This window comes from Ooceraea biroi, chromosome 4 (genome assembly GCF_003672135.1).
Source record: "Ooceraea biroi isolate clonal line C1 chromosome 4, Obir_v5.4, whole genome shotgun sequence".
Lineage (NCBI taxonomy): Eukaryota > Metazoa > Arthropoda > Insecta > Hymenoptera > Formicidae > Ooceraea > Ooceraea biroi.
The window spans coordinates 4,653,005-4,680,357 of record NC_039509.1 but is presented as its reverse complement, the minus strand read 5'-3'; the positions used below and the strand labels follow the sequence as shown (position 1 = coordinate 4,680,357).

The 27,353-nt window shown below is 48.3% G+C and overlaps 1 protein-coding gene across 1 annotated transcript in view; it reads left to right on the top strand.

Moving 5' to 3' along the window:
• Positions 1–27,353, top strand: part of LOC105280392 — a 120,352-nt gene that overhangs the window by 88,479 nt on the left and 4,520 nt on the right. The window contains exons 4-5 of the mRNA XM_020032029.2: positions 1,339–3,187; positions 3,425–3,620. Coding sequence (XP_019887588.1) covers positions 1,494–3,187; positions 3,425–3,617 — 1,887 coding nt within the window. The 5' untranslated portion in view covers positions 1,339–1,493 and the 3' untranslated portion in view covers positions 3,618–3,620. The remainder of the gene's footprint in view (positions 1–1,338; positions 3,188–3,424; positions 3,621–27,353) is intronic.

Here is a 27,353-nt window from a genome sequence, read left to right as displayed (position 1 = left end):
GCGAAGCCGTTTATCCGTGATATTGCAGATCGCGATACATGGCGATCAGAGAGTCACGACCGTTACTTTCCTCGGATGAGATTCCCTTTGGAGAGACCCGAAACATAGACACACCCATCCACGTGTAGAGGCACATCGTGTCTACTTTTGTTAGGTAACTTACAACGAAGTTCCGGATCATACAGACTTCTTGTTACCCTATAAATATGCGGTATTCTGTTCTTATCGCGTTCTTGCCCAATCCGTTCTCCGCATCGTTTGCAAATCAAGATCACGATTTCTCACTTTCGCAGAAATGTGAGTTTTGCGAGTGACTTTGAGCTTATTCTCTTCCGCGTGTCTTGGATTACGACTGCATTACGACTGACGCTGCTTATCGGCCAACACTATGATTTCGTTTCTTTTTTTTCTTTTGCAACGCTTATCTCGCTATATACTCGTTACATTTTGCTTCTCATGAAGTTTCCTCTCGATCATTTCCCATCCCCGTACCGAATAATGATCTAGAAAGCAACAGCGATGCGAAAGCACTGCCCACGGTACTGATTACCTGCCATTCGTAGTTTTGAGTGGTGACTGCCCTTGCTGCGGAAATTATGAAACCGGTCCATAATTGGAACTTGACTAATGACAAGACGGGTCATTGCGTATATTATAGCCATGGATCGACATTAGCTCTCGCACGGGCGCCGGACGCTTCAACGGAACCGCAATAGTGCGCCGGTGTTCCACGTGGGAAAGGATGCATTAAAAGTGCATCAAACGAGTGGGGAAATGGCGAGCGTTGCCAAAAGGCAAGCATTCGTCTGTCGAAATTAACACGGTAAAGGCGGACACCTTTCATATTTTCGCAATAGAGATTAGCCGAGTTGCCGCCTCCAACAGCAGAAGTTGGAGTACTAATTATGATCATATACTATTCAATGATGAGCGAATAGACTGGATATTTATTAGAATTAAAGCATAAAGATTAAAGCTCTATGCTCTAGAAAATAATCTGTATTAGGACCTATACATATATATTTATACCTACGCGGATAATCTCGCGAAGCATTCATAAAACGTACTCTTGATGCCTCTCATCAAGAAAATGTCTTTATTTTTTCGTAATATCTCGTGCGGGACGAAACGTCTTCCTCCTAACTTAAGATCAACGCAAGAAGCGTCTTTCCGCATTTTTGCACATTACAATTACAGAAATTAAATCGCAATTTCCCGCAGATATTACACGCGCGCGTGCACATGCACACACATCTTCATTACTCGTACACATTCAACATACGTCAAACAAGCGTACACGTCAAAGTACTTAAAACGCGATCGGTCTTCTGCTTGCAGATGGAGCATAGAGGCGCGCCGCGCGGGCAGCAGGAGCAGCAGTAGCGTTCAGCTATCGTCGGGGGCCTGATCGTCGGGCCCTGTCTCACGGAGGCCCGATCTCGCGCGGGGGGACGCGGGGTCGCGGAGGTGCCGCAGCGGCCTCAGCCAACGCGATGGCCGCAACCGACGGTCAGATCGTCGTTGCGGCGGCACGCTGGGCCGAGGAGGCGACGTACCTGCGCGAGTTCGTCTCCAAGTACCGTCTGCCGGCCGTGATCAAGATCACGAAGGGCCAGTATGGCGGGCTGGGCGTGCCGACGCTACCGGCGCCCAGCTTGCAGAGCACCGCGCTGCTGATATCGGCCGGCCGTCGGCGTAAGATCGTGGCGCAGGCGGTGAAGATCAAGGAGGGCCGCCGGGTAGTCGGCGTGGGGCCCAGACTGGCGATACCGGACTCGTACGCGGGCTACTTCGAGATCCTGAGCGAGGAAGGCCGAGCGGTGCGTGGTATCGAGTCGGTGAACGAGCTGTCGCGACGATGCCCGGAGGAGGGTGCTCTGGTGCGCGAGACCGTGCGCGCCATCGCTTGCCGGGTGGACGACGAGTCCGGGATCGTGGTACCGGAGGGCACGCGAACCCTCGCGGCCGGCGAGACGATCGTCACCGCTGGCGAAGTGGCGCTACCCGGACGCGGCCGGTTCCTGCGCTGCGTGGACTGCCGCGGCGACAACGTTCTACTCGGGATGGATCAGCGCGGTCGCTTCAGCGCGCTCGCGCGCGAGGACAACATCAGCGGCGTGCACACCGCCAGGGCGCTCCTCAGCAAACGTCTGCCACTCACGGTGAGACTGGTGCACGGCCAGCCGCCGCGGGGGCTCAAGTCGTCGTCTCAGTTCGTGCCCGAGTTGAGGCTGCTGTCGACCTTTGAAGAGGAGCACGTGTTCGCGTTGCCGTTACAGAGAGAAGGGGCGGCGGTCGCGTTGCCGCTCGCGGCACCGCTCAAACTGGTGAAGGCGCGAAACGAGGAAGCGCTCAGGTCGATGCAGGAGTTCACGAGGCTGGTGGAGCGCGCTTCCCGCCTGGTCGCTGACGTGGCTGACCGAGCGCACGTGTTGGACGGTCGTCTGGGCGAGAGCAAGCCCTCTAGGCAGACGAGGAGCGCGTCGGGTTTCCTCAGGAGACCGTCCACGAACTCGGATCACGGGCCGCTGGGCCACCACAGAAACAGCAGCGCCGGCCACCATCATCATCATCATCATTATCACAGCAGCAACGGGCATCAGACGGCCTCCGGTCACTCAGGTTATCGGGACGAGAACAGGGTACCGCCGTCGGCCTGCACGGAGGAATACGACGAGATCGACCAGATATATGATTATGTGCGCGGATTCGCACCGTTGCCGAAGAGCGTCAGGGCACCTTACGAGAGTCCCCTCGCCACGGGCCAGGGTGGTTCGACCCCGCCGTTGACGCCGGTCACGGTGACGATCGCGCCGCTGCTGGACGACCGACCGGAACCACCTCCGATCGAGACGATACCGACGAAGAAGATCCAGGCGGAGAAGCGAACCAGGCGCGCAGTCAAGGAAGCGCCGCAGCCGCGGGTGGAGAAGCCGCCGCTGGCGAAGCTCTACGTGAAGAACAGCGGTACTCAGCGCGGCCGTCCGCTAATGAGGCAGAAGAGCGCGTCGCCGTTGAAGGAAACGCCGCCGGGTTACAAGGGCGGATCGCCGCTTTTCAACATACGCTACAAGAGCCTGACGAATCTCCAACAGGCGATGGAGCTCGACGGCACGTTGGATTCCAGTCACTCGGGCGGAAGGACGTCGGGGGACTCCGGCGCGGGCGCCAAGTTGCCAGAGAAGAGGTATGCCTTTGCTGATACTGATAAATCGTCGAAATCTATTTGTCGGATTCGCTCGAATAAATTATCATTGTCCTTATATAAGTACAAACATTGAATAATTGTCATGATATTGTTGGAAAACTTAGATAATCTTGAAAGTATTATATCTGCAATTGTCAAAGCAGCGTGGCGTTGATTGATTTGTGTACATGTCTCGGAACGAGAATTTATCATTCGATGTGATTTGACGAAATCTAGATCGAGACGTTTAAGCAGGCCACGGTCGCTGACGAATTTAGTTTGGGAGCTACGAGGCGGAAGCGGCCTCGGTTGCACGAGACCGGAAACTCCACCTCCTGCCACGACTGCACCGCTGCCGCCAACTAAATGTGGACCACGTTTGGCTGTCACTGTCGTGGCACCGCGACGGGTCGGCACGCTCTACCTCTAACTCGTGAGTATCATCTTTAATCACATCTTTTTTCCTAAATCTTTCTCGATTTCCTCATTTTTGAAATAATACAAATTTTTATGAAGAATATATTAATCTCCGATGCGAAGAAAATTGCGATCAGCATTTTCAAATTGAAATATCATCTACATACACGATTACTTTTCAAACATTCTTCGCGCGCGATTCTCATTTCCCGTACCCACCGACCAGATGATACGCCGCCAAGCGAGCGGCAAGACTATTTGTCGAACGGACGGACATGCACGTCGCAATTAACTATGTTGAGGCAATACCGGTTACGACGTAGTTATAGCGTACTTTGTCCGGGAGGGAGGACTGAATCGTTAAATTCGCAGGAGCGACCCAGGATAGGCAGGATGATCTTTTAACGGGGCATTTTACTGGGCGTTATAAAAGACGCACAGAGAATTCCGCTTCCCTATTGCCATAAGTTCTTATTCATTTAATCGCTCGCTCCGCTCTCTCGCCACCCGATAGTCACAACGACGTCTAGGAAACGCACCTGTCCGCGGACGATTCAGGAAGTTCTGCGATTACTGCCAATTACGATCTACGGAGAAATCCGTTTTTCGACGTAATCGATTCAAATGCGAGATATGAACGGGCGCGCAAACACGTCCTACTAGAAATGCCCATTACAAGCACGCAGCATGTAATTTATAATACTTTGTCTCTACACTTTCGTTGCTATTATCAACGCGCGCTGGCTTTTTCGCCATGCTTTCGCGATCAGAGTAGGAGATCTGATCGCTGATTGAAACAAAAATCGATTTTATTGAGTTCGGGAAGTAAAAAAGTACGATAATTCTCCTATATACGATAAATGTACGAATTATAAGCTGTATGGAAAAACCCTGTGAATCAAGCCGGCAGAATATAACTTGAACAAGGCTCCTACACGCGATTTGTTATCGAGATCTGACGACGCATAATAACAGATCGTTCACATCGTCGCAGCGTCCTGTCGCCATCATCAAACGTCATCAAACCAGTTCAATATCGGCGCCGATGATATTGCACCGCGAACGAGAAACGGGATGCGACGAGAAGGCAATCTCCGCGGACGATCGTTTCCCCGTCCCCTGTTTCCCCGCTCCGCTAATCCGCCGATGAAAATCGACAGCGACAGCGAGAGATTGAAAACGTTTCCTCGTCACACAGGCCCGGTTCTGCAGGTCGGGTGGCGACGTGATGTTTGCTAGAGGAAGTCGGGAATCACAAAGCTTCCTGCCGCGTGCATCCGCAATCCAGCGGTGCTACCGGTTAATGTTCCCAAGCCATGGAAATCAGCGAAGGTCCGCGCGCGGGTTAAGCCGTCTTGGCCCAACTTTTCTCTTTCTTTCTCTTATCTCTCTCTTGTCATCTTTCTTTCGCAATGCCGTTTATCGCACCCGACCCGCAGCACTTAGTTGCGCGAGAGGACGGTGAGAAAGAAGAGATATAGTTCAACAGAGTGGACTCGCGGTGGACAGCCTCCGGGTATATAACGTCATCCTCACTCGGTGCAGCGCTATAATAGCCCTGGTTCGCTTCGCGGAGCCGCTCCGTGAGCGGAATTAAACGAGACCAGGTTCAACGGCTGGGTGAACCGTAGCTTCCGCTCCCTGCGTTCGTCCTCGCCGCATCTTCACCCACTCTTCTGCTCCTAGATCAAGCGTTATGAAAATAATGATTTTTATCGATTTGCCATGAAAAGCAAACGGCCTCCCGATAACAGGATCGGCAACGATCGAATGTTCGACGATGCTCTATCATACGTACTCTGGCAGCGTGTTGTTCACGTGGTTATCAGGTTGCTCGGATACCAGCTTTCAGATACCGCGTAAAAATGGTTTTACGAGGCGCCTGGAAAAAATGTCGTCAGTTTCAGTTTTCGATATTAAACATCCTCGATAAGTCTTTGGTAAAGGTAAAAATAAAGGTAAAAATGCCGTAACGTAAAATACCAAAGTCCGGTTTCACCAGCGTCAGCGCTGACCATAATTTAACCGATTCTCTATCTCCCTCCGCTTCGTAACCGCGACTATAACTTAGGCAGGGAAGGAAGATTTAGTTATCCACGATTAGCGTCGCGCGGCGAAGCGAAAGCCGAACGAGACCGACCGGCCGGCGAAACCGGACCGCGAGCGAAAAGAAAGTCACACGTGGGAAATGTGCGATAGTCCCGCAACGAAGAGCTCCGACTTGGTGGATTCAGGATTCCGTTCTCGCGTCTCTCGCCACGTTCCTCGCCAGGAAATTAAGGCGGAATTCAGATCGCGCGGCGCGAATTTGCGGTTTTCGCGGTAACGCGTTGTTTAACGCTACGAAAATTAATTTAAGTCGGGTTCAAACGTAAAAAGCCTTCGATCCGGAAGATTCTCGAAGACGGATCGAGCGACGTGTTTGAGAGCCAGCAAATATTTTCAGTAAATTTGAACGGAGTCCTTCGAAACGGCTCGGAGGTCCTTGTTCTCCTCTGCCTTCTCGACAAACATGAGTTATTTTCTCACAAAATATAATAATACTTCCGTCAGGTAACTTTACATAAGAAAGAAATTTGTAATTTTTTAATATACTACTTTGTAATATACTAGTTAGAATAGTCGAACAATAAATACCTTCTTTCTTATGAGTTATTTTCCTCGCGTAGTCCCGAAAATAATTCCGGATCGAGAGTCAGTCGTTAAGCGATTCGCCTCGAAATCAGACATTCTCTGACTCGGTCGTTCTACGAGGTTTTGAGCGGCTGCGATAGTTCGACCAATCGACGCCCGAACTCGCGAAATTCGGGCTTTCAATTCTTCCTGTTTCTAAACTCTTTTTTTTGTTTCTTTTTGTTAAGTTGTGCCAGTGAAAACACGAGCGGTCCGAGAGCTTCCGTGGTTGACCGCGGCAAGATTTCCGCTAGCTTCCGTACGAGTTCCGCGTCGCGGCAAGATTCTCCGTTTTTCGGCATTACGCGACCATCAAGATTTCCGATCCGCGATTGCGAGTCTCAAGCCAAGAAACAGTCAATATTATCGGTGCTCTCGGCCGTGACCCACTTTCGGATTCACAATAAAGACCCGCAAGTGCGGAACTGATCCGATAACAGTTTGTGTACTATTTCTTTCCTTGACGCCTTCCGTTCGTCTACTCCCGATCGAGATTGACAAAGAATCTCGTGAGCACAAATCCCGCGCTCAGCGCTGAGCGATCTCACTAGACGAAACATTTTGTGGTCCTTCGAGCCGGATTCGAGATTTGTGCGTGAGTGCGTGAGACGGAACGGTGGTGTTCACGACCGGAAAGATGAGCGCTGTCGAGCTGCTCGAGCAGCAACTCCAACTGCAGCACAGCGTTTCTCGCTCCCTCGAGAATTTCAAAAAAACTGGGAAGAAAAACTGGACGCCAGCCAGGATTCGGTCTCGGATCACCTCCCTAAAGGAGACCTGGAATCAGATGCGATGTGGCCACGCCGCTCTGTCCAAGGTCGCTGATGCTGAGATGAAATCCACTCATCACTATTTCAACGGGGATGTTATCAGCGAGACCGAGGAGATCTACCAAACCACGCTGGATTTCATGTCGGAATGCCTGGAGGAACAGGAGCCGCCCGTGAGTCCAGCTAATGCGTCTTCCTTGTCGTTCGCTCACGCGACCCCGTCCGCGTTTTCGCTATCTCATCTTCCTCCGATAAAGTTGCCCCCGTTCGACGGGAAATACGATGAGTAGGAGCAATTTCGTGACCGCTTCCAATCGCTCATTATTGATAATCACGATGTAAGCGCCGAAAAATAATTCGCAGATTGCCTTGGTCTTGAACTCGACTCTATCGGGATCCTTGGTTCCTCACGCCTAGTCTTAGCGTGTATGGCCAATGCTCCTACCGTTGTCATCGTATTGTTTTCTTTCTGATCCTCTACGCGACCTGACGGTCTCTACTATCTTTCCATATCTTACAGATCTCACTAGACGAAACACGCGTTAATTTCGGCACCGCCTCTGCCAACGTTTCACCCCCGTCGTTTTTGCATTCTAAATTGCTTCGCCGTGTCTGTTTGTTGTCAACTTGCGGCTACCCGCAGCGACGTTGTTGTACCGCGTTTTCACGTGCATTTAAACACTGCGCCGTTAAATCGCCGGATGTCTCCCCTGACGAACAAGGATGCCACATCGTAACCGTCGCTCGGTCGTTAATTAATTAACGTGAGATGGAAATACGGCTGTTGTCTTCTTCTCATTGTCGTGTATCCCGCTTACGCGATGGTTCAGAGCTCATCGTAGGAGCTTGCCGAGGTCGAGAGAAACGGCATATGCGTTTTACGGCTAGCCGTGTTAAATCGCGTCACGGCAAAAGGAGGAATCGCGTCTCCGCTCCGATAATTAGAAAGTAATCGTGATATGGCGCGTTTTCGCGTGCTTGCTCGTTGGGACGGTCCCCGGTGATCGGAGAAACCTATTATCTCAAAGATTGCTGGGTTGCGTCGCATCTCTCTCGTACCTTTGGCTCTCGTAGCCCGTCCGTACCCTCGCGACGACGTTGATTAATATCAACAAATTCCTCCGCGCATTCGTATGATTATGCTCGCGGCAGCGTCCACGGCAATGTTGGTTAACGCTCGATCCGTTGCCTTCTGACGTGCGACGATGTGCCGAACCTGGTATTACGGCGAGCAAAGATTGCGGTGTCGTGTCGATATCGCAAGCGCGCGTCTCACGGCGTTTGATAATATTAAAGCCGATTCACCCCGGAATGCTCGCTTTTCTCGCTCCCGTTGGTTGGAGCTTCTGGCGTTCGCTATTCTAGAGTCGCTACGAGTCGCGCTATGATCATCCACGAAATTGCTGTGCATCCCTTATTCTTCGTGTCGAGATGTACGCTTATTAGACCGCTTCGAGAAGCACGATCGCGTCACGATCGATCCTCGAGTTGCACCATTGTAGGCAAAACTAATATCTGACGTACTGCATATAACATCATCACAATTTTGAAGCGCTGAAAAGAGAACGAGCAATGTTCCTTTATAAATCATAGTTCGTAGATTTTTGAAAATATTATTTATATCGCGTTTATAACATTAACAACTTTGAATTTCCGTGCAATTTATATCTTTATGCGTAAAAAAGTAGCTTGGAAATATTTTAATCATGTACGCATATAATTATCTATTCTCTGAATGAGAACGCATCATGAGGCGTGTCACGCGCGTTTAGCGTGACTCGCTGCACTCGAGACGCGAGACGCGTTTTCGCTAACCAAAATCATGCATATTTATCGCACCCCCGGTTACATTGCATGCAAATTACAGACAATGTTCGACTCCTCGTTACTCTGTCCCATTGTCTGCCTACATCCTCTCTTCCCGGATAAATGCCGGCCCGACATGACACACGTGTCTCGCGATTGTAGACCCGTCCTGAGTCATCCTAAGAATTTTTTCACCCATTTACCGTCTAAAACCATTCACATACTCGAAATGGTCGGCTGTTGAGAGACGACGAGACAACGGTGGAATGAAGGAGGGTTCGAAAAAGTACGTTAGCAGGAGGCTGCGTCGTCAGCCGCTTCGTCTCGAAAGCTCTCATCTGAAACTCACGCCTACGTGGATGACGCGATGCGTGGATACAGGGTATTCCAAGTACCTCGCATTGTCTTTCATCTATAAATTCCGATTAATATGGGAGTTGTTTCTGCTGCTCCCAACAAAAATATCCAGAAACTTATGTACAAGTGAATGAAAAAATAAGATGTATAACTCTATACAATTTTAAATGCATTTTATAAATGTGAGAGATAAGATCTCGTTAAAGTGCAAGTAGAAGCGCGAATCAACATTGCGTGAGTTTTCGCGTTTCGAGAAAGGCACGACTTGTCGATGAGTCGAGATGATCGAAGGTCTTGGCTCCAAAGGATGCGTGCACGGAGAGTATTAATTGATCACGAATGTAATTATTAACAAAGTTTTCTATCGAATCTCTGCCGTGAGAAAGAAGCACCGCATAGCTAATCGATAGATAAGATTAATACTTGCTGCTGCTTTCGAGTTTCTTCTAAACCGCGTTATAGGACGTTATAATAATTCTTGAATTTTTACATAAAAGTTTACGTGCGGAGAGAGGTTTCCGGAGTATACAGTAATACTTTCTCATTTCTCACGATATGCATCCTTATATAAATGAAGGTGCTTCCTTCTCACAGTTATCTCTCGATACGAGAGAATAATGAAGCAGATAACTGAAAAGTCACATACTACATTTACACGAGCGCTACTTCTTTAGTAACTTACGATAATTCTCTGCGTGTAAACGGGGTAAACCGATAATTCACTGCGTGTAAATGGGGTAAGTTACTATAATTCGAGTAAGTTACTACAGAAGTAGCGCTCGTGTAAATGTAGTAATAGTCATTTAAATTCAACGCTTAATATCACACCACGATCCGATATATAGCCGATGCCTGGAACGGCGCGTCGCACTTAAACGTAATGAATGCGAAAGTTTCAAGTCACGATAAATAACGTCGTTGCGTCGGGTCCGCGCGCGAGAAATGTAATAACGCGTCTCACAGGGCCGTTCCTTAAATTGGCAAATTTATCGCGACGAAAGCGACGAATCGCGCGACACGCTCGCCTACGGAAAAAGGATTCGGGACTCGACGTGAATTACGCAAGAGCACGTCAACACTTTGTTCCCTGCATCAGCAATTTTCTCCGCGAAAGCGAAACAAATCGATGGCATTGCCCGTGTGCCTCACGCCCACGTATCCGTGCGTGCATGCGTACGTGCACCGAGAGGTGCACAACGTGCGCTTCGAAGGAGCTCGCTCGCTTCTACGCGTGTAATTTATAATTGGTTTACAACGCGGTAGTCGGACGGTAATAGACCCGCGGGAAATAGAGAAAGAAGGAATTGGCAGAAATACAGCGTCGTTGCGCTGCATAACGTATAACGAGAAGACTGCTTTCGGCATGTGGAAGAAAAGGAAATGTCTTATTTATTATATCCCACAAAATAAAAGATCACACTAATCGTAACAACAATATTATGCTCTTCAGTAATAATAATGAACAAATTAAACAAGTTTTGTCTTGAAGTCACGTGCTTGTATATCAGTCTTTGTTAGCGCGTAGAAAAAAGCGCCAAGTAGAAACATCACTATTTAGTCAGACTGACATGTACTATCAACTATTATATTTCTTATCGTCGAGACAGAGATTTTACTACACGCGTATGCCTAGAATATCTTGGTACTGATTTGAATATATGTCAACTGTATATTAAATTTTCACATATTAGTATTATATATATATATATATATATCATGTATATATATCATGTATATATACTTATTTTATATAAAATTATCTTAAAAAGTTTTAAGAGAGAAAACCAGATATTTATAGAAATATTGAAGATAAGTTGAATGAATTGTTCGATGATCTGCGGCATTAATTTATGTAAATTAATTTTATTATATCGTTTATATTACGTCCTCGACCGACGACAACATCCTCGTCGGGCCCTTTTACTTGGGAACTACTCGCACGCGCGCGTACTTTACGAAGCTCCTACTCGTCCGAACGGGATCCGCGGCCCTCGAGTGAAACAAATTTTTCCCTCTTCTCTCTTCCCTCGTTCTTTCTCCCCGGGCCGAAGAAATGTAGCTAGGTAGCCGAGTTGTCCACGATAGCATATCTACGCGTATGCAAAACTACGCGGATGAACCCGGCGGCAAGTATGAGCTCCGCCGTGTAATGTATGTGTATGTGTATGTGCATGCAACAGTAGTATCTCGCGATTGCTCGCGCGCGCCTTCGTAGGTGAGCACATCTCTACGTGTTCGTGCTGGCAGACGTGTGTGTGCGCGTGTGCACGTATAGAATCGCGTTTGTGCGTGGGCGGAGACCAGTAGCCGGCTCGCCGCACGGCCGGTTGATCGGCCTGTTGGACCGTGACGTGCCAACCACTACCACTTTATTATTACTACTGCACTCCCGCTAGTGGTGCTTTGCGTTCGGCTCGCCTCGTGCACTCTCTCGAGATCTTCCACGAGAGAGTCTCCTCCGTCTTGCCGTACGGCCGACTCACCGTGAGTAGCGTACCGCGTCCAGATAACACAAATACGTACGCGCGTCCCGCTCGCGCGCAAGATTGCCCAGGGTTTATTACACTTGCACCGATGAAATTGTGCATGCGCCGTTCGTTACGCATCTACCTCCAAGTACCATCGGCCAACCGACCAATCGACCGGCCGGCCAGCCAGCCGGCAGGAAAGTGTTCGACATGCCGCTGGAGAAACTGGCGCAGACGAAGCGGAAAGCACCAAGGGGAGATCATTGAATGATGTCGGGACGAAGTAGATTTTCATTTCGGAATTTTAATACGTTTCATCATGGTTGGGCGGAACTGTGAGATACGCGGAATACACCTTGAAAATTTTCACCTTAGAAATAGAAAATTGTTTTCAGGTAGCCTTCAAAGCAGACCCTGTTTCATTTCATTGTATAAGATTAAACTTAATTTTGCCAAAATGTTATAAGGACATAAATTCGCGGCGTCTCTGCGGAACGTAATTGATCTTGAAATGCCGATGGTACGTTACACTCGGCCGAATAAATCTATTCGATATCGCTCGGCTAATCCTGCGAAGGTCGAGGCAAGCTAAATACTTGTCGATGCCAATTGCGGTCTAGACCAGTCTTCTACCAACACGCGCTCGCAACCCGATGAAGTCCGTTGGCGTTTTCCGCCGGAATCGTGCCGCTTGTATACTCGTCCGACGCGCGTACGTGTATACAAATTCGCCGTCGTTTTATTAGGCGGCCACATGTCTCGCACGGGAAACATGCATGTACGTTCCGTTAGGCGTCTACCTTGTAAACCACCATCAGTCAGACAGTCCTGGGTCTCTCTTGCCGAGTTGACCGCGCGACGAAGGCCCGCATAGCCGGTTGTCCGACTGAAATTATTCGCGATGTGTACGTGTGCGCGCGGGCGTGCACACGTTACGAAGCTGGTACTAATTTATAATACTGCAAACGAGACTTGATAGAATCCATTTGCTAGGAGTAACGCACGCCGAGCTGTGTACGTCGCGCGGACCGAGGCGAAACGAGGACGTGTGGCGAAATATCGCTTTGGCTTGGCGCGATAACGTGAGAGACCTCGCGAGAGGTCCAGACCGGTATCTCCCGGCGTGGCGGTGCGCCTCTGTGCAAGCGGCTGCAAAATTATTTCCAGGTCGAGTGCGATATTAATAACACGAAATTACGAGAGCAAACGCCACACAGGCTTGATCGTCGCTCGTTAAACGGGTTCGCGTACGCATGAGGATCCGACATCCGAAGGATCCTTTGTCCGTATGAGCGACAGGAACGAAAATGTCGGGATAAGCTGAACAGTTGGCTGTTTATCACGCGCGATTACGGAAACGAATGTTCTCCGTGATGGTTCTGCGCGTCATGAATAATCTGACGCCTACGATCTTTCATGGTGTCGTTGCTCGTGGCAAGTATATAAGGAAAAGAAAGCTTTCACGAGCCACGCGACGGTTGAATAGAGCGTATCTGAAGTCTTTATACGCAGCAGCGCGCGCAGTTTGCATATTTCAAGCGGACATTTTTCCTGCTCCCGTCCTTGCGTAATCGGTCGCCATGCACGGCATGCATCTGCAATTCAGCGGCATCCCGATCGAATGTCCCGACGCGGAACAAGCGCTCTCGCCCCGCTTTACGATCTAATCTCTTCTTCTACTCTCACCTTCGATCTCGTTCGCTCGTTTACGGAACCGAGAGATGCAATTCGCCCCCGTGGTGTTTCGATACACCATCACGAGCGGACGAGCCAGCGAGCGCCCGCTCGCTCGCTGGTGATCTCCGTCGACCGGTTTTTCGTCGAGGATACAGCGTATAAAATCGCGCGGAGTCGAGAAGAGAGGAAGGCGGGCGGTAGCCACCGATCCAGAAGCAGCTGCGACCGGACGAGCGGAGAACGTTCTCGTTCACCCCGTACGCTGGCTGCGTACGCCACGAATCGGTCGACTTCTCGTGTTTTACGGCTGCCCGTGAAATCAAACTGCGCGGTGTTTGCGATGCGATTGCGGCACCAAGCCGGTCACGGCGCGTTTTTTCCCGAACATCGAAGGAAAACGAGCGAAAGCTTATTTCTCGCGGCTACGAAAGCCGCTGATTAGCAAGATGCGTCGCGCTGATATCCGGCTGCTGAAAATTGAGATTTATCGCACGCAATCGGGATAGACGCACGAAATAAGCACGCTGCTGCGACGCGGAGTTTCTCTTTCGAAGGTACTTTTCAAATACGTAAGGATAATTGATGGATATTAAATTATATATAATTTGGTAGCAATTTTATTTTAATACATGCGCCCGTAACTCATTGCTACGTATGCGTACAAGCTTTTCGAAGTTTTCATTAGCGAAGTCGGGCTGGCTGTATCATGAATCGAAAGAATAGAGAAAGTCACGTTAGTTGAAATTAATGTATTATATTTTAGTACCATTTGAAACGTAATCTCGTTGCTAATGTATTCGTGCGATTAGGATTTAACTGATGGAACGACTGATTGGCCGTCCTTTACGTTTATAATCCGACGAGTGTGTGTACTTAACTCTCGAGAAACATTATGACTTCATAACGTTTCTTGTTACGCAGCGCTGAAATAAATTATACGGCATCGCGTATTCCGCTGTCGGATCACACATCGACATACCTATCGCGCGTTCCATTCACCGCCGATAAATCAGCTCGGCTTGTACAGACACATACACACACATATCAAATAGATCTAGATTTTACGACTTTTTGCGAAAAGTACCGCGGTAAACGCGAAGCACTTACGGCTTGCTCGCAGTTTTTCCCCGCGCGGCAGAAGGGACTCGTCGCGTCCTTCGTGCCCTCGTAAAGTGCGCCTGGATGACGCGTGCGCATAGATCTACGTCGCGATTAATATCGCAGGAAGTTACAAAATGACTAATCGTTTCGTACAAACGATCGAACTGTCACGATCACGACCGCAATCAAGATAGTCGGCCATTAACTATCTTATGACAAAGGTAATGACGCTAATAATTCTTTGCGGAACTTACACAGAGATATCGATCTCACTTCTGTGTGACTCTCGCGCCAATGAAGGGCCCTCATGGTGGGCATCATCGCGCGATAGTAACAATACGGCCTGTAGGTAATTCCGCGGGGATTCGTCCATTCATTCCAAGGCGCATTCAGTCTATAGTAGCCTGTTACCTACGTACGTACGCGTTCGATATGAGCAACCAATTTTCCATCGAACCGCTTGATATCCATCTTATCGACATAATCTTCCGCGTCATATCGCTTTCTTTCACACTTCAGAAAAGTTACAAAATATATTAAACGTAGCTTGCAGAGGGAGAGAGATACATTTCATTAGAAGCTGATGTACGCGTTATCCTCTGGTATCTGCTCTCGGTTGACGCTGCACGTCTTCTATTACTCATAAGAAACCCGAAAATCCCCTCAAGACGGGGGAAAAGCGCTCGGGTGCTCGCGAGATCGCCTTCGGTGTTCTTGCGAAACGCGCAACGGCGGTTCCAAGAAGTGTACAAGCTGGTGGGTGGTCTCCATTCCGAGATGTTTATGGCTGTGTCGTGGCAAAGTGGCTGCACGCCACGGAGCCCGTGCGAGAGAGCCATACTCTCTCCTCTCTCCTCTCCGTGGCGCCCACCGGGTCGAAGACCCTACGTTCGTCAGGTTCACCCGGGGCCCTTCGCATCGTATCGACGAAGGAGGCACCCCGGCGACCTCGGTCAGCCGCGGCCGCCAACACGAGCCGTTGTCCAATGCAGATGTTTGCCTCGTTTCTCTCGTAGATGTTTCGTGCAGCAAATTATTCCGATTCCATTGTTTGGCCGAACGTCCGTTCAAATGGACGTGTTTTCCTGATTGCTGTTGCCCTCGCCGATGACTGGTGTTCGCGGATATCTTCTATCGAGTTACCATTTCGCGCGTGTATGTCTTTGAGCTTACCACGTTACGCGACGTGCCGGTGGCACTCGTGAAACCGCCGATAACGTCTCGGCGATATTAATCGATATTCTAATCGGTCAATCGGCGCTGCCGGCACCCTCGCGCGTAATATCCTCCTTATAACGGGACACCCAGAGTACTTCTGCTCCTCGATAGCTGACGAGCGGCGTCGATAAATCGCCGCGGCGTCGATGAAGTCACGATGGAGTCGGAGCTCGGTGTTCCGAGGTGTGCGGTCAACGGAACTTTCATGCTGAACAAATATCAATTTGGACGTATGTGATGCAATGTAGCACAACCGTGTATGTATATCTATAGATACATATGTGTAACTATACAGGTAACTGTACAATTGCGAACACATGGCATCCTACGTCAATGTAAAGTTGACTCTCCTTCGACTGAACTATCGGAATACTAGGGTACAGACTTTGTTTTACAAGCAACTAAAATAAGTAAAAGTAAAAAGCAGCAAGCCTTACATCACAGCGCTTTACCATATTCGCTGATTATTAACGCATCTCTCGTTCGAGACAGTCGTTTTCGGAACGTCTAATGCTGCCGTAAACGAGACCTCGAACGTAAAGTGTAGTAAAGAGTCTGATACGAGTAACTTCCGTGCGGACGTGGCCGCCTTCTAATGTACTCCAAAAGCATCATACGCATGAATGCTATTTGAATTTCATCTGTACGGTTTCGCGCGACGGCACTCGCGCTCGCTTTAGCGACTGCGAAATTCACTTTACGCCCTTCCGCTTCCTCGTCGCACCCTCGAGAGAGACTTCATCATGAATAATTCACGCCATACCGGTCCAGCCTCTTTGCCGCGTTTCCGTAAACCCGTATTATTACATACTGGAGCGAACCTTACACCCGCGGGACTAGATGGTGGATTTTCCGCGACGTTGACGTCGAAGGGTTTAAAGCCACGCTTCACCTCGGCCGGCAGGTGAACGCTGCTGATTTACTCGTAAAACACCACCAACGAGGAGCTTAAGCGCGAGCAATCGGCTTCGAATCGCGGTATCGCTCGGATACACGGGTATACGAATCGGGTTGTTCGCATGGAAACTGCCGTAACGTCGGTTTACTTACGCGAGTTATCTTAAGTAAAGTACGTCCATTAAGCCGGCAGAATCACTTTAGCGCAATCGAATGAAATGTCTACAGGAACTTGGCGTTCTTGCTTTTTGTCGCTAATTTGTTGCTGTATTGCTAGTGTTGTTGCAGCCGTTTCGTTCAACAGCTGTGTCAGATAAGTGTAGGTGAAATATTTTTGACACTGCGAAACACTCTCTCTCCCTTTCTCTGCTAAGAGCACTCTTATTACTCTTTAGATTTAATATTACGATGTCAAAAAGCACAAGCACGATTCGACCGTCGATAGTGACTGACAGGGTAGTAATAAAAATCCATTTACGATACGTATCTCGAAAGAAACGATTGCATCGCAAAAGAGAGAAAGAGACAGAGGAAGAAAGAGAGTAGAGGTTCAAGCACATCTCACGATTGATTGGTAAATGTTCTTGCCCGTAATTTATTATCGAGCGCACGCGACAATCATGCATCATCAGGGGGCGAGACTTAAACGTAAAAAATCCGACCCCTCGTCCTCGATCCGTGATAATTACACGTCGACAGACTCGTCTAATTTATATGCTAACTACAGGCGAGCGCGTCATAAAAACTAATTGACAGGCAAGCGGTAATTTATTATCTCGCCGCCGCGTTTGGTGGCTCATTTCGTCCAAGTATGATTTACCGAACGAGATCGATAGGCGCTGCCTCGACTAGGCGCGCCCGTGACGAGATTATCATCACGAACTTCGATCTCATTAGGCCGCCACTTCGACCGGATGTGCCCGGACGTCCGGAGGTTTTTCGGTCCTGGCCTTCGTAAGACCCCGTGACACGTTCACAAGTAGTAACGCCAATTATTGCCCTTCCACGAAGAGAGATACGCCTATTAGATTTACTGCCGACCTTCCCCATCGGCCACATCCCTCTTTCGACACTTCCCTTTTTAAATCCGTTTTTACGACCGACACGTAGTAGACCAAGCTACTTGTCCCATCGCATGTCTCGTTCCTTCCCTCCGCTGAGCGCGCGTTAAACATCCCCCTTTCGTATTTTCCAAACCATTAATGGCCTGATATTGAGCATTACCGGACGCGTTACCGGGTGCATATCGCACTGCGCTTTATTGCCTCGATGGAGCTTGTGGAAATTATTGCGAGCCGTAAATGTTTATCGGACGAATTTTGTCAGGCAAATATTTTATCAGACAGGCATTTTTAACGCGGTAAGAATATCATTATTCACGAGATTTTTTTAAATCCTGTTTTGTCAGAAACCGAATAACTTAAATGCGCAGAGTTTCTATTAACTTTCTTAGGAAGAAGCGAACGTTTATTATGTATTTGCGTCTCCTGTTTCGATCTAAATGTCATAAACTATAACTATAATTAGCTCGCGTTGCATTTCTTATCGTTGGCGGACGCATTAACATCGTTCTTTCATAGCTTTCGAACATTAACAACCCGATATCGAGAGTTACCGGACGCATATCGTAATGCACTTTATTGCTACACCTGATAAAACTTGAGCAGATTATTGCATGCCATAAACATCGCGCGAATAACATTGGACAAAATATTCAACACTAGTAAGCACTCCGATATTTATAAGACTTTGTCTCTTCTGCTGGTCCTTCTATAAACAAATAAATCTTACTTATCGAACTTGACGATTCAAACATAAGAAAGGCTATCAAAATGGCCTTCCTCAGAAACAATAACATGTACCATTTTCAAGAATTCTCGCATTCCAGAGGCAAACTCTCTGGCTGAGTTTAAGTTTCATGAACGTAAATATTAATAAAAATATTATAAAACTGATAGAACAAGTCGTAGTAAATTAGTATGCGAGAGTAAACACGGCGAAAAGCCACCGAATCGTCCACCCGCGCTTTTATCGATCTTCGTGGTGCAGAGGAAGAATTCGACCGCGGATGATGCCGTTACTTCATGGAATGCGTACGCGCCAGTCGAGAGAGACTCGTGCATGCGTTGCTGGAATACCACTGTGCGCGTGTAGTGATTCGTCGCTGGTACAACCGGTAGCAGCCCTTCGGACCTTGAAGCATTTCGTAATAACTGAAACTGTACATGCGCTTCTCTGATGCGGAAGTCGCCGTCTCTGCCTCTAGTCTCACGTTAAATCTCTATAATTATAACAATTTAAACAATCGAGAGCAATTTATAGCATCCTGCAATAAAGTCTAATCGAGGAATGCTAATTTTCATTAAAATGCTCACACTGCAGCATCAATGTCGACACACAGCATTCGTTATTATTCATTAAAAATTTTAATTTTTCCTAGCATGAATATTTTAACCGATGCTTGACTCTTTTAATTATCATTTCTGCCGTACCGGGGATGCGTTAAATGAGCATTATGCCAAGATCTAATCGAAGGCAAAAGTGTGCGCATATCGACAATTTGACTTATCAATCATCCGCCGCTCGTGTACCTCGTTCTTGCGAACCCTTGCTGGAAGAGGACTCATTGATGCGCATAAGTGCAGAGAAGAACATATAAAATGTACGGGTTATTGTCGCCGGACCTCTTACTGACAGTTGCTCGTTAGTTGTTGCCAGCCGCGCGGAGGTGAACCAGTCGAACCTACATACGCGACTGCGAAACACACACACACACACACGCACCTAGACGTCCGTGTGCACGCGCGACCAATGCAAATATTGCTCGTAATAGTGTAATCGTCGAAACGATGAGACGCGTCTCTCAGGTTTCCAGGTATTTTTCATTTCTGCGCGAGCAACGTTTAAGTAAGAAGAAAGTAGAACTCTAAACTTTTGCATCTCGGAGGAATATGCTAAGAGACATACAAAGGGACCACCATATCAATATGCATTTCTGAGATTAATGTATGTCATATTCTCGCGATAAAGTTTCATATCATGGAAAAGATCGTTCGTTTTCTATGCCTTACGGTTAAAGAGAGATTTTAACATTAAATTTCAGAGAGATCTTCTTGGTCATATATTTGCATGAACCTTTTGCATCGCTTCGAAGCGTATGACAAAGTCTGTGAGCACAGTGCCCGCCTCTTCAAGGTATATCCTGCACGTACACAGACACAACAGGTTCGAATTGCGGTATACGTTGTGCACACGCATATGGAGAACGCACGCGTGCACTTTATCGAGCGAGCGAGCGAGCAAGCACGAGTCAAGAAAGGCAAGCAAAGGCAAAGTAAAGGGACAAACCACGCCTTACGCCGCCTTGGCAATGGAGAGAATTCGCCTTCGCCTCCGCTTCTTCGTCTCACCTCTTGCCTCCGGCATAACTAATATATCGACGCAGCTACTTTCCTCTCCGCGCGCACGGCTTCGGCTTCGCTCACTCGCTCGCGCCGATTCGCGATTCGCGTGATCCCTCGCCGATGTCTGTGAAGTATCAAGGAGATGCCAGATGCGTCTCGCGCTTTCCGCTCGCAAACGCATCAAGTACCAACGATACGTCTTCGTCGGCAGCTTTAGGTGTTATGTGTAAAAAAGACGGAGATAGAACAAATAAAAAATCATTTTATTATACTCCTACATTTTCTCGTCAAATAAAAATGTTTGATTGTCAGTGAATTATAATTTTTCTTGTCCAAATAGTACAAGATTCTTTAATTTTTAATACATCATTTTCGAGTGACAACTTTTGTCTGGATAACGATCACTCGTCAAAGGTCTCGAGCAAAGTGTTTTTGGATTACTGGAAGATTTTCCACGCCAGCAAGCACGCCAAGCACGAGGCGTTACTTCCCTATTACTGCTTTACGACGTATCATTGGCGCAAAAATAATTTCGTTACCACCAGGTGTTCGCTTTCTATCGCTTTATATCGAGTCTTATTAATGATAGACTTATTTAACACGTGTGCGGGCGCAGGTGTTTTTATCGTTTTATCATCTGAACGCCAGGATGATCGTTGCTTGATGAAAATCGCTGCTTTTATTGCTTTTGCATATTAATCATAGTCGCAACAATCGCAAAATCGTATTCTTCGCGACAGGTTGGCGGAAGGCAGAAGTAAGGAAAGATCCTATTGATAATCCTATTGATCGGCAACTATCCGTAAAAGTTCCGCGAGTACGCTTCACAGCCGGCAATTCTGTTCCAAGCGAATCCTTCCTGGCGGTCAGAATGTCACTAGGTTATTAGAAAGTTTTCCAGACGAGTAAGCGTAGCAGTAAGCGTTACTACTCCACTGCTTGTGAGAGCGAATCGGCTGTTTGCATCGCGTAACATTTTACCAGTCTCGGCGATACATCGCTTACTGTAAATTTCATAATGAAACGCGTTTAGAAACTCCGTCGTTTACGCTCTCACACAATTCGCCTCTTGCTTTACGCGTTATATCAAGTTACAAAGCTTGATTTCACACATCCCTGTCGAATCAATTTCGTCCGTATCAATACCGATCGCGTTAACGTTTCTCCGCAACAATCATTAATTTTTCACAGGTCGTACAAAACCTAAATAGCAATTTGTGATATCTTAGCATAAAAGTGTCACGTAGGAAATTCTAGTTTTTGTTAAATGTGAGGTAACAAATTATTTCACGGTTGTAAACGAGATGATAGAAATTAAATCAAGATAGCTACGGTAAAATAACAATGAATGTCTTGCATTGAAATGGGATTGTACAAGTTGAGAAGGAAGTTTTTCTTCTCGCTACCCGCTGGGAATGTTATCGGCGAGGATCCCCGAGTTGGCTTCGAAAGTCGATATGCATATCATCTGCGCGTATCCCATTCTTACATCCGGCGAGCTGAGCAAGCACGGATAGAATCCTTCGCTTCGGCGTAACGCGATGCTACAGTTACACACGTGGAAGGCAAACGCACATCGACACCGATGCGATGGAGGAAGAGAGAAAAAGTAAGAAACAGCAAGGAGAGAAAAAAAGAGAGACAAGCAGCACCGTTAGCTGTGAATACGTCTGTTTAACGCGAGAGGAAAAAAAGAGCAGTTCGATCGTCCAGTAAGTTCGACGAACTTACAAAATACAAGGTTCCGCATCGGAAATGTCGTTTGATCTGATTAAAACCTACTATTTCAATCTATTCCAATGTAGTTCTATCCGCATGAAAATTCGCAAGAATAATTCTTTAAAAAAATTAGATTCAAAGATATCACGATAAAATTTGAATATACAAGGATATTAGAGAGATGTATGAAGATCAGAATATAAAATAATGTATAAATAAAAACAGAAAAGTACGAGAGGATGCAGAGAAGTGCATCACTCGCGCGTGATCTCTGCCAGTAATAGCGTGATCTCGACATCCAATAGCGAATTAAGATACGGACGGCAGAAACGTAATGCCGGCCGCTGAATTGCGAACGCGATCGCTCTTCGAACGTCAACGGTACTGCGCTTCCTCCGCAAATCGAGCGAGTTGCTCGCGCTTTAACATTTAACCGTCCACGGCGGTGCTGCGGGGGCATGGAGGAAGCACAATTGACTCTCTCGGCGGGCGACTCGCGGTATTTTGCATCGTCGATCTAAGCGGCGATCGACGTTCCACGATCTGTCCGAACGTGAGAGAGGATAACGATAACGGGAGTGCACGCCTGGGAAAACGATCCGTCCGTCTTCCGTGAGACGTAAGCGCGTCGCAACTCTTCGCGAGTCTTGCACCGTGCCGGGGTCTGCTGGGGGCCCGCCGGGCCCTGGCGGGATGTGTAACACAGCGTTATTTATTTCCGCGAGCCGCGGCCGGACCGATTAAACGGCGATTTCAGATCCGTAGATCCCTATACGCGGCCCTACACGCGAATAACTCTGTCGCAGCTCTCTCGCCGAGCGAACTTTATATGCGTCGAGAGAAAGAGAGAAAGAGAGACAGGAGGAAGACAGAAGGAAATATACCTCGCAGCGAAGTAATTCGCGATACCGGTCCAGATCGTTACTTTCTGCACACTCGTGGCAATTAACTGCGGCAATAACAATTTTTGTACGGCCGCGTAAATGTCCGAACGCAGACAACGCCATAAGGTGATGCCTCGGTTGCCTCGGTGCGGCGCGAGAAAAATCCTAATGGAGCGTCTCGCGTATATAATTACGAGCCGTTACGAATTTTTGAACGACTCTATCTATAGTTCGACGCGAAGGGAGTAACTTGTCACTCGCGGCGGGAATATTCGTCGCGTGCGGGCAACGAAAATGCGCGCGTTTATGCATCCTTCTTGAAAGGCGTATCAGCGAGGACTTGCGTATCGTCGGGCGATCGTCCGACATTGGCCTTCCCTCGTGGTTGCAGCAGCCGACCTTCGAAGTCAATGGCATCGTTAAAGCAAAGAACAGACGTCACGAGTCGCGGACACGTCGTAGAGAAGTACGAGTCGACAAAAATACGCAGGACATATTTACGCGAGGGACTTCGTGCATTAAGTGCTTGATAAAATTAAATCGAATATGGTAAAAACGGAGCTCGTACGGTCTGAAATTTTACGATATTGACTGGATTATTAAAAACACATGGATAATAAAGGAAGGATATCCGTCATTAAGATTCGCCAGCTATCAAGCTGATCGCGAGATGAAGTACATCGTGCGCCCTTGGTTCGGCCGTGATACTGATGAACGCCGGCGCCGCGTCCGTGTCCAATAAACGTAATCGCGGCCGCGTATGATATCCTCTCGACGGCACGACAGCGTTACAGCGTTACAGCTCGTTCGACGATGTAACGACGAAAAGAGCGGTTAAACCTTCTCCGCTCCGTTCGACGCTCGACGCGCAACAAAACCCGTAGGACAGAACGAGCGCTACAGCAAAGTTCCGCGGAGCGGCGGTTAGCCTGGAGGCAACGGCACGATGAGCGATGGATCGGAACGATTCGGGAACAGTACAATCGCAGGATGCCGGATAGCAGCCGGAATAATCCTGAAGCCGCGCTGCGAAAGCTCGAGGGTGGTTAATCGGTCGATCGATTAATTGGCGGTTCGCGAGCGAGCGCACGCGCGCGTTCGTTCGTTCGCTTGCGAATCGCTCGGTTGCCACGGAAAACGCCGATCGATCAAGACGATCGATTAATCGTCCGCACGTCCGATAAGGCCGGATGATAAGACGCGCGGGGTATTGTTCCCCGTTGCAAACAATTAATGATACGCCCCGATATCGATAATCGACCGAGCGTCCCTAACTTCGCGATCGCGAGGAGGCTCTAGGCTACCCTCAGGCCTTCCTCTGCGTTTTTTACGTTTGTGCGCGAGACCGCAGAAATATTTCTCTGTCAGCGTTTCCGCGAGATACGCGCGATATGCAAATGGAATCGAGGCAGATGCGCGGAAGACGTTTCGCAGTCTCTATTCTAAAATCCCATATATTATATTTTTGTGTCCGCGTAGATCCGTGGTACACACACGCAACACAGGTAACGAGCTGACAATGTTCAGTTACTTCCAGCTGTTTTCGAAGAACAGTGCGGATTTATGGAAGTCGAGGTGAAACGCGCGCTCGAGAATCGATCTGGTGGCCGAAATTGCCAGCGATTTCAATTCCCGCCTCTCTCGAGCTGCCCGACTGTATTTTGCGCATAACAACGAGCTTCTACGAGCGAACCAAGTGTGAGAACGTCCGATACAATGGCGCTCGGATGAAATTGGTAGCTCGCCGTTCGGGGCGTTAAAGTCGCGATTTCGCGCTCATGGGAGATTGCAGGACTCACGGGGCTCTGAAACTCGTGGCGCTCGTTTTCAGTTACGAGCCGAACGCGCTCGAGCCTTTCGCTGCACGTTCGACGCCCGGGACAGGAACACGCTTCTTCCTCGTATTAATCTAAGCTTGTTGAGTCCGCTTCTTATCCATAACGGATTTTTCCGCGTTTTTGCCGCGACTGCGCGCAACACAAGCGCATTATCCCTAACGTGCTTCGTTCCCCTCCGCGATTATCCTCACAGCGAAACGGTAAATCCCTTTCCAATGGACATGGGGCGGACGGGCGGTCGTCAGACATTGATTTAAAAAGAATTGCCATTCGTGTCTCTTTCTTTCTCTCTATGCGCGCATTATACAATCACTAATCTCTGAACCAACTGTGAAAAACGGTGCTATCGCGTGACAGGATTCCCTCTTGAAAAAGTCCACCCGCTATCTCGATCGGGCGACACAGTTATCCGCATTTCTAATGTCGCTTCGCGCCGCTCGCCTTGAAACGGATACTTTTATCTGCATTTTGCCGAGAGCGCTCGCTTCTCGCTGTTGTCCGTACGATTCAATATTTCGCATGGAAATCTGAGCAGCGTTCCCAGCTGCGCGGAGCGCACCTCTCTTACTTCTCTCTATCACCACTCAAAAAATCGGATTCCAAATGGTCATGTTGCCGTCTTCTCGCTGCACGAATGAAGGAGGCCGATTCGACTCGCGCAACGAGTTCACTGGGTTTCCAAGCTCTCAGAGGCGCGCTCGCAAGTCGAGCGTGGCAAAGTGCCGCGCACCATCGCGGCGAGGAGAGCTTTCGTTCGAAACGGAAATGGTAGGCTGCAATTATCGCAGTCGTTGGCTTTCCCGTCTGCTGCGGCCGTGCGCGAGTGCATAACCGCTGCCGGTCGATTAACTGCGACCTTCGCCGCAACGTTGATGCAAATAGACGACATATCCGCAACGGGGATTACGTACCCGCCTCGTAGGATCTTCGTAGGACGATTTTGCGCGGCCTCGCTTCCCTCCTTGCCATCCTCCACGGATGCACGATGTCTCGTTGAGGCCTGAAAGCGATTACTTTGCCAGCCTGTCCGCGACAGCGTAATCGAATTGTTTAGAGAATGAATTGTGAAGAGAATGTCTTTTAGTTTCAGGAAAAAGGGATTCGCATTAAATTCAACGTGAAATTAATTTGTTTTTTGTACATTTACAGGAATTATATACACATGGTAAAAAGCTAGTTGATGCATCAACTATGATGCATGTTAAAACTCGTTTTGCTCTAGAAGATTGGCGGACGAAAGTTCGATGCAACGACGGCGCAGTTGCACGTTCCGCTTGCATCATCATGCAATTGCGCGATTATGGCGGCAAGGATTTTAACACGTATAGCGGGCTAATTATCATTGGAACGTATCCCGTAATCTATCAGTATTAATTACCGTGTGCTTTCCCCGGCTGACCTTTATAATCGTTCGTAATAAACATTTCAGATTAATTAATCATTGTCATCCTGGAAAAATGCAATTTAAACTGCCGCAAGGCATACGATAGTTGGTTTCCGCCCGCAATTTTCTGGGCTGCGCTCGTGTGACCTTTTAAAGTGTTAAGTTATTTTTAAGCATTCTGGTACCCCGGGTATTCGTCATTTTGACATGCAAAGCATTATTTAATGTGCAATCGTTAAAATTTCGAGAAAGGAGGAGCGTTAACGGTGAACGAGGCTTTCAAGAAGGAACGGCAATGACGATACGGGTTTCGCGTCTCTCGCAACAGGATCCCAAGCTCGCGGATCGATCCCGAGTGTAGATACCGGCAAGCGATGCATACCCGCCGGATCCTCCGACGCGCTGTATCGCTGAGAAAAATTGGCGAAACGACGTCTGGGCGCCGTGCGACGTCGCGTCGCTGCCAAGAGAGCAAACAAAGGGACGCCCGTTCGCTCGCTCGCAAACGAGTTCCGCGCGCGGCCAATTATAAATTACTTCGAATTAAATCGAGCTCCACCACCTCCAACACGCGCGCGCGGACCTTGGCGAAAACTCCGTTTTTTACGATCGCGTATGCGCAAAATCTTTTATGGCGACGCGCGTAATTGCAGCGTGCGGCGCGGGAAGTGATAAACAACGCTTGCGCTCGCTCGTACGACGACTGCATTGTAGACAAGGCGGGCTCCGGATAGCTTCCTTGCTCGCTCGCTTGCTCGCGCGAACGTTGGATTTATCGGCATGCTTAATTGCCGCCCGAGATGAAACTCAGCCTCGCGAAACACTGGTCCGCGTGCCTTTCGTCGTGCCTTTTTCTGACGCGTCCGAGTCGCCCGGCGAGCGCCCTTGTTCTGTACTCAACGCTTGAGTTATTCGAAACCCTCGTGCAATTCATAGAGATACATTCAAGAATCCAGAATGTCATTTATTTATTTATTTTTCAAGATAAGATTTAAATTGCGATGGATAATTGATAATTCTTTTGCAATACTTTTCAAATATTATATATGTTTTGTGTCGTTTTGATCTTTCTATTTCTTTATTATTTTAGTTTTTCTCAATCCCTTCGTTGGCTCTCGCCTCTTCCATCGTTTGCCGTCCGTGCGCGGTTGGAGAATTACGAGCCTTCAGACTGATTATTAAGTCCTGGAGATTTAAGGCGGTGCTTTAAATACTTGAGCAGTAACATTGAACGAAATTCATTTCGTAATAAAAGAGCGTGCCGATATCGTCGCCCCGCTGTTTAACGTCCGTCTATTGGGCCCCGAGGATATTAACCCACTTAACTGGAGAAGATTCTTTCTTTCACCCGGACGGTCGCCTGAGCGCCGACAACACGGGAACCGTGATTACCATATTTTGTGGTCTCGGGTGTTACGATGTTTTTGACAGAATTTATAACCCCGCTTTATATACCAGACAAGGATGCCGAGAAACTAATAGGCCTTTGAAGAACGCAATGTTCGATTCGCGCCTCGTAACATTGACCTAGTTAGGAAACCTGATGAATGGCG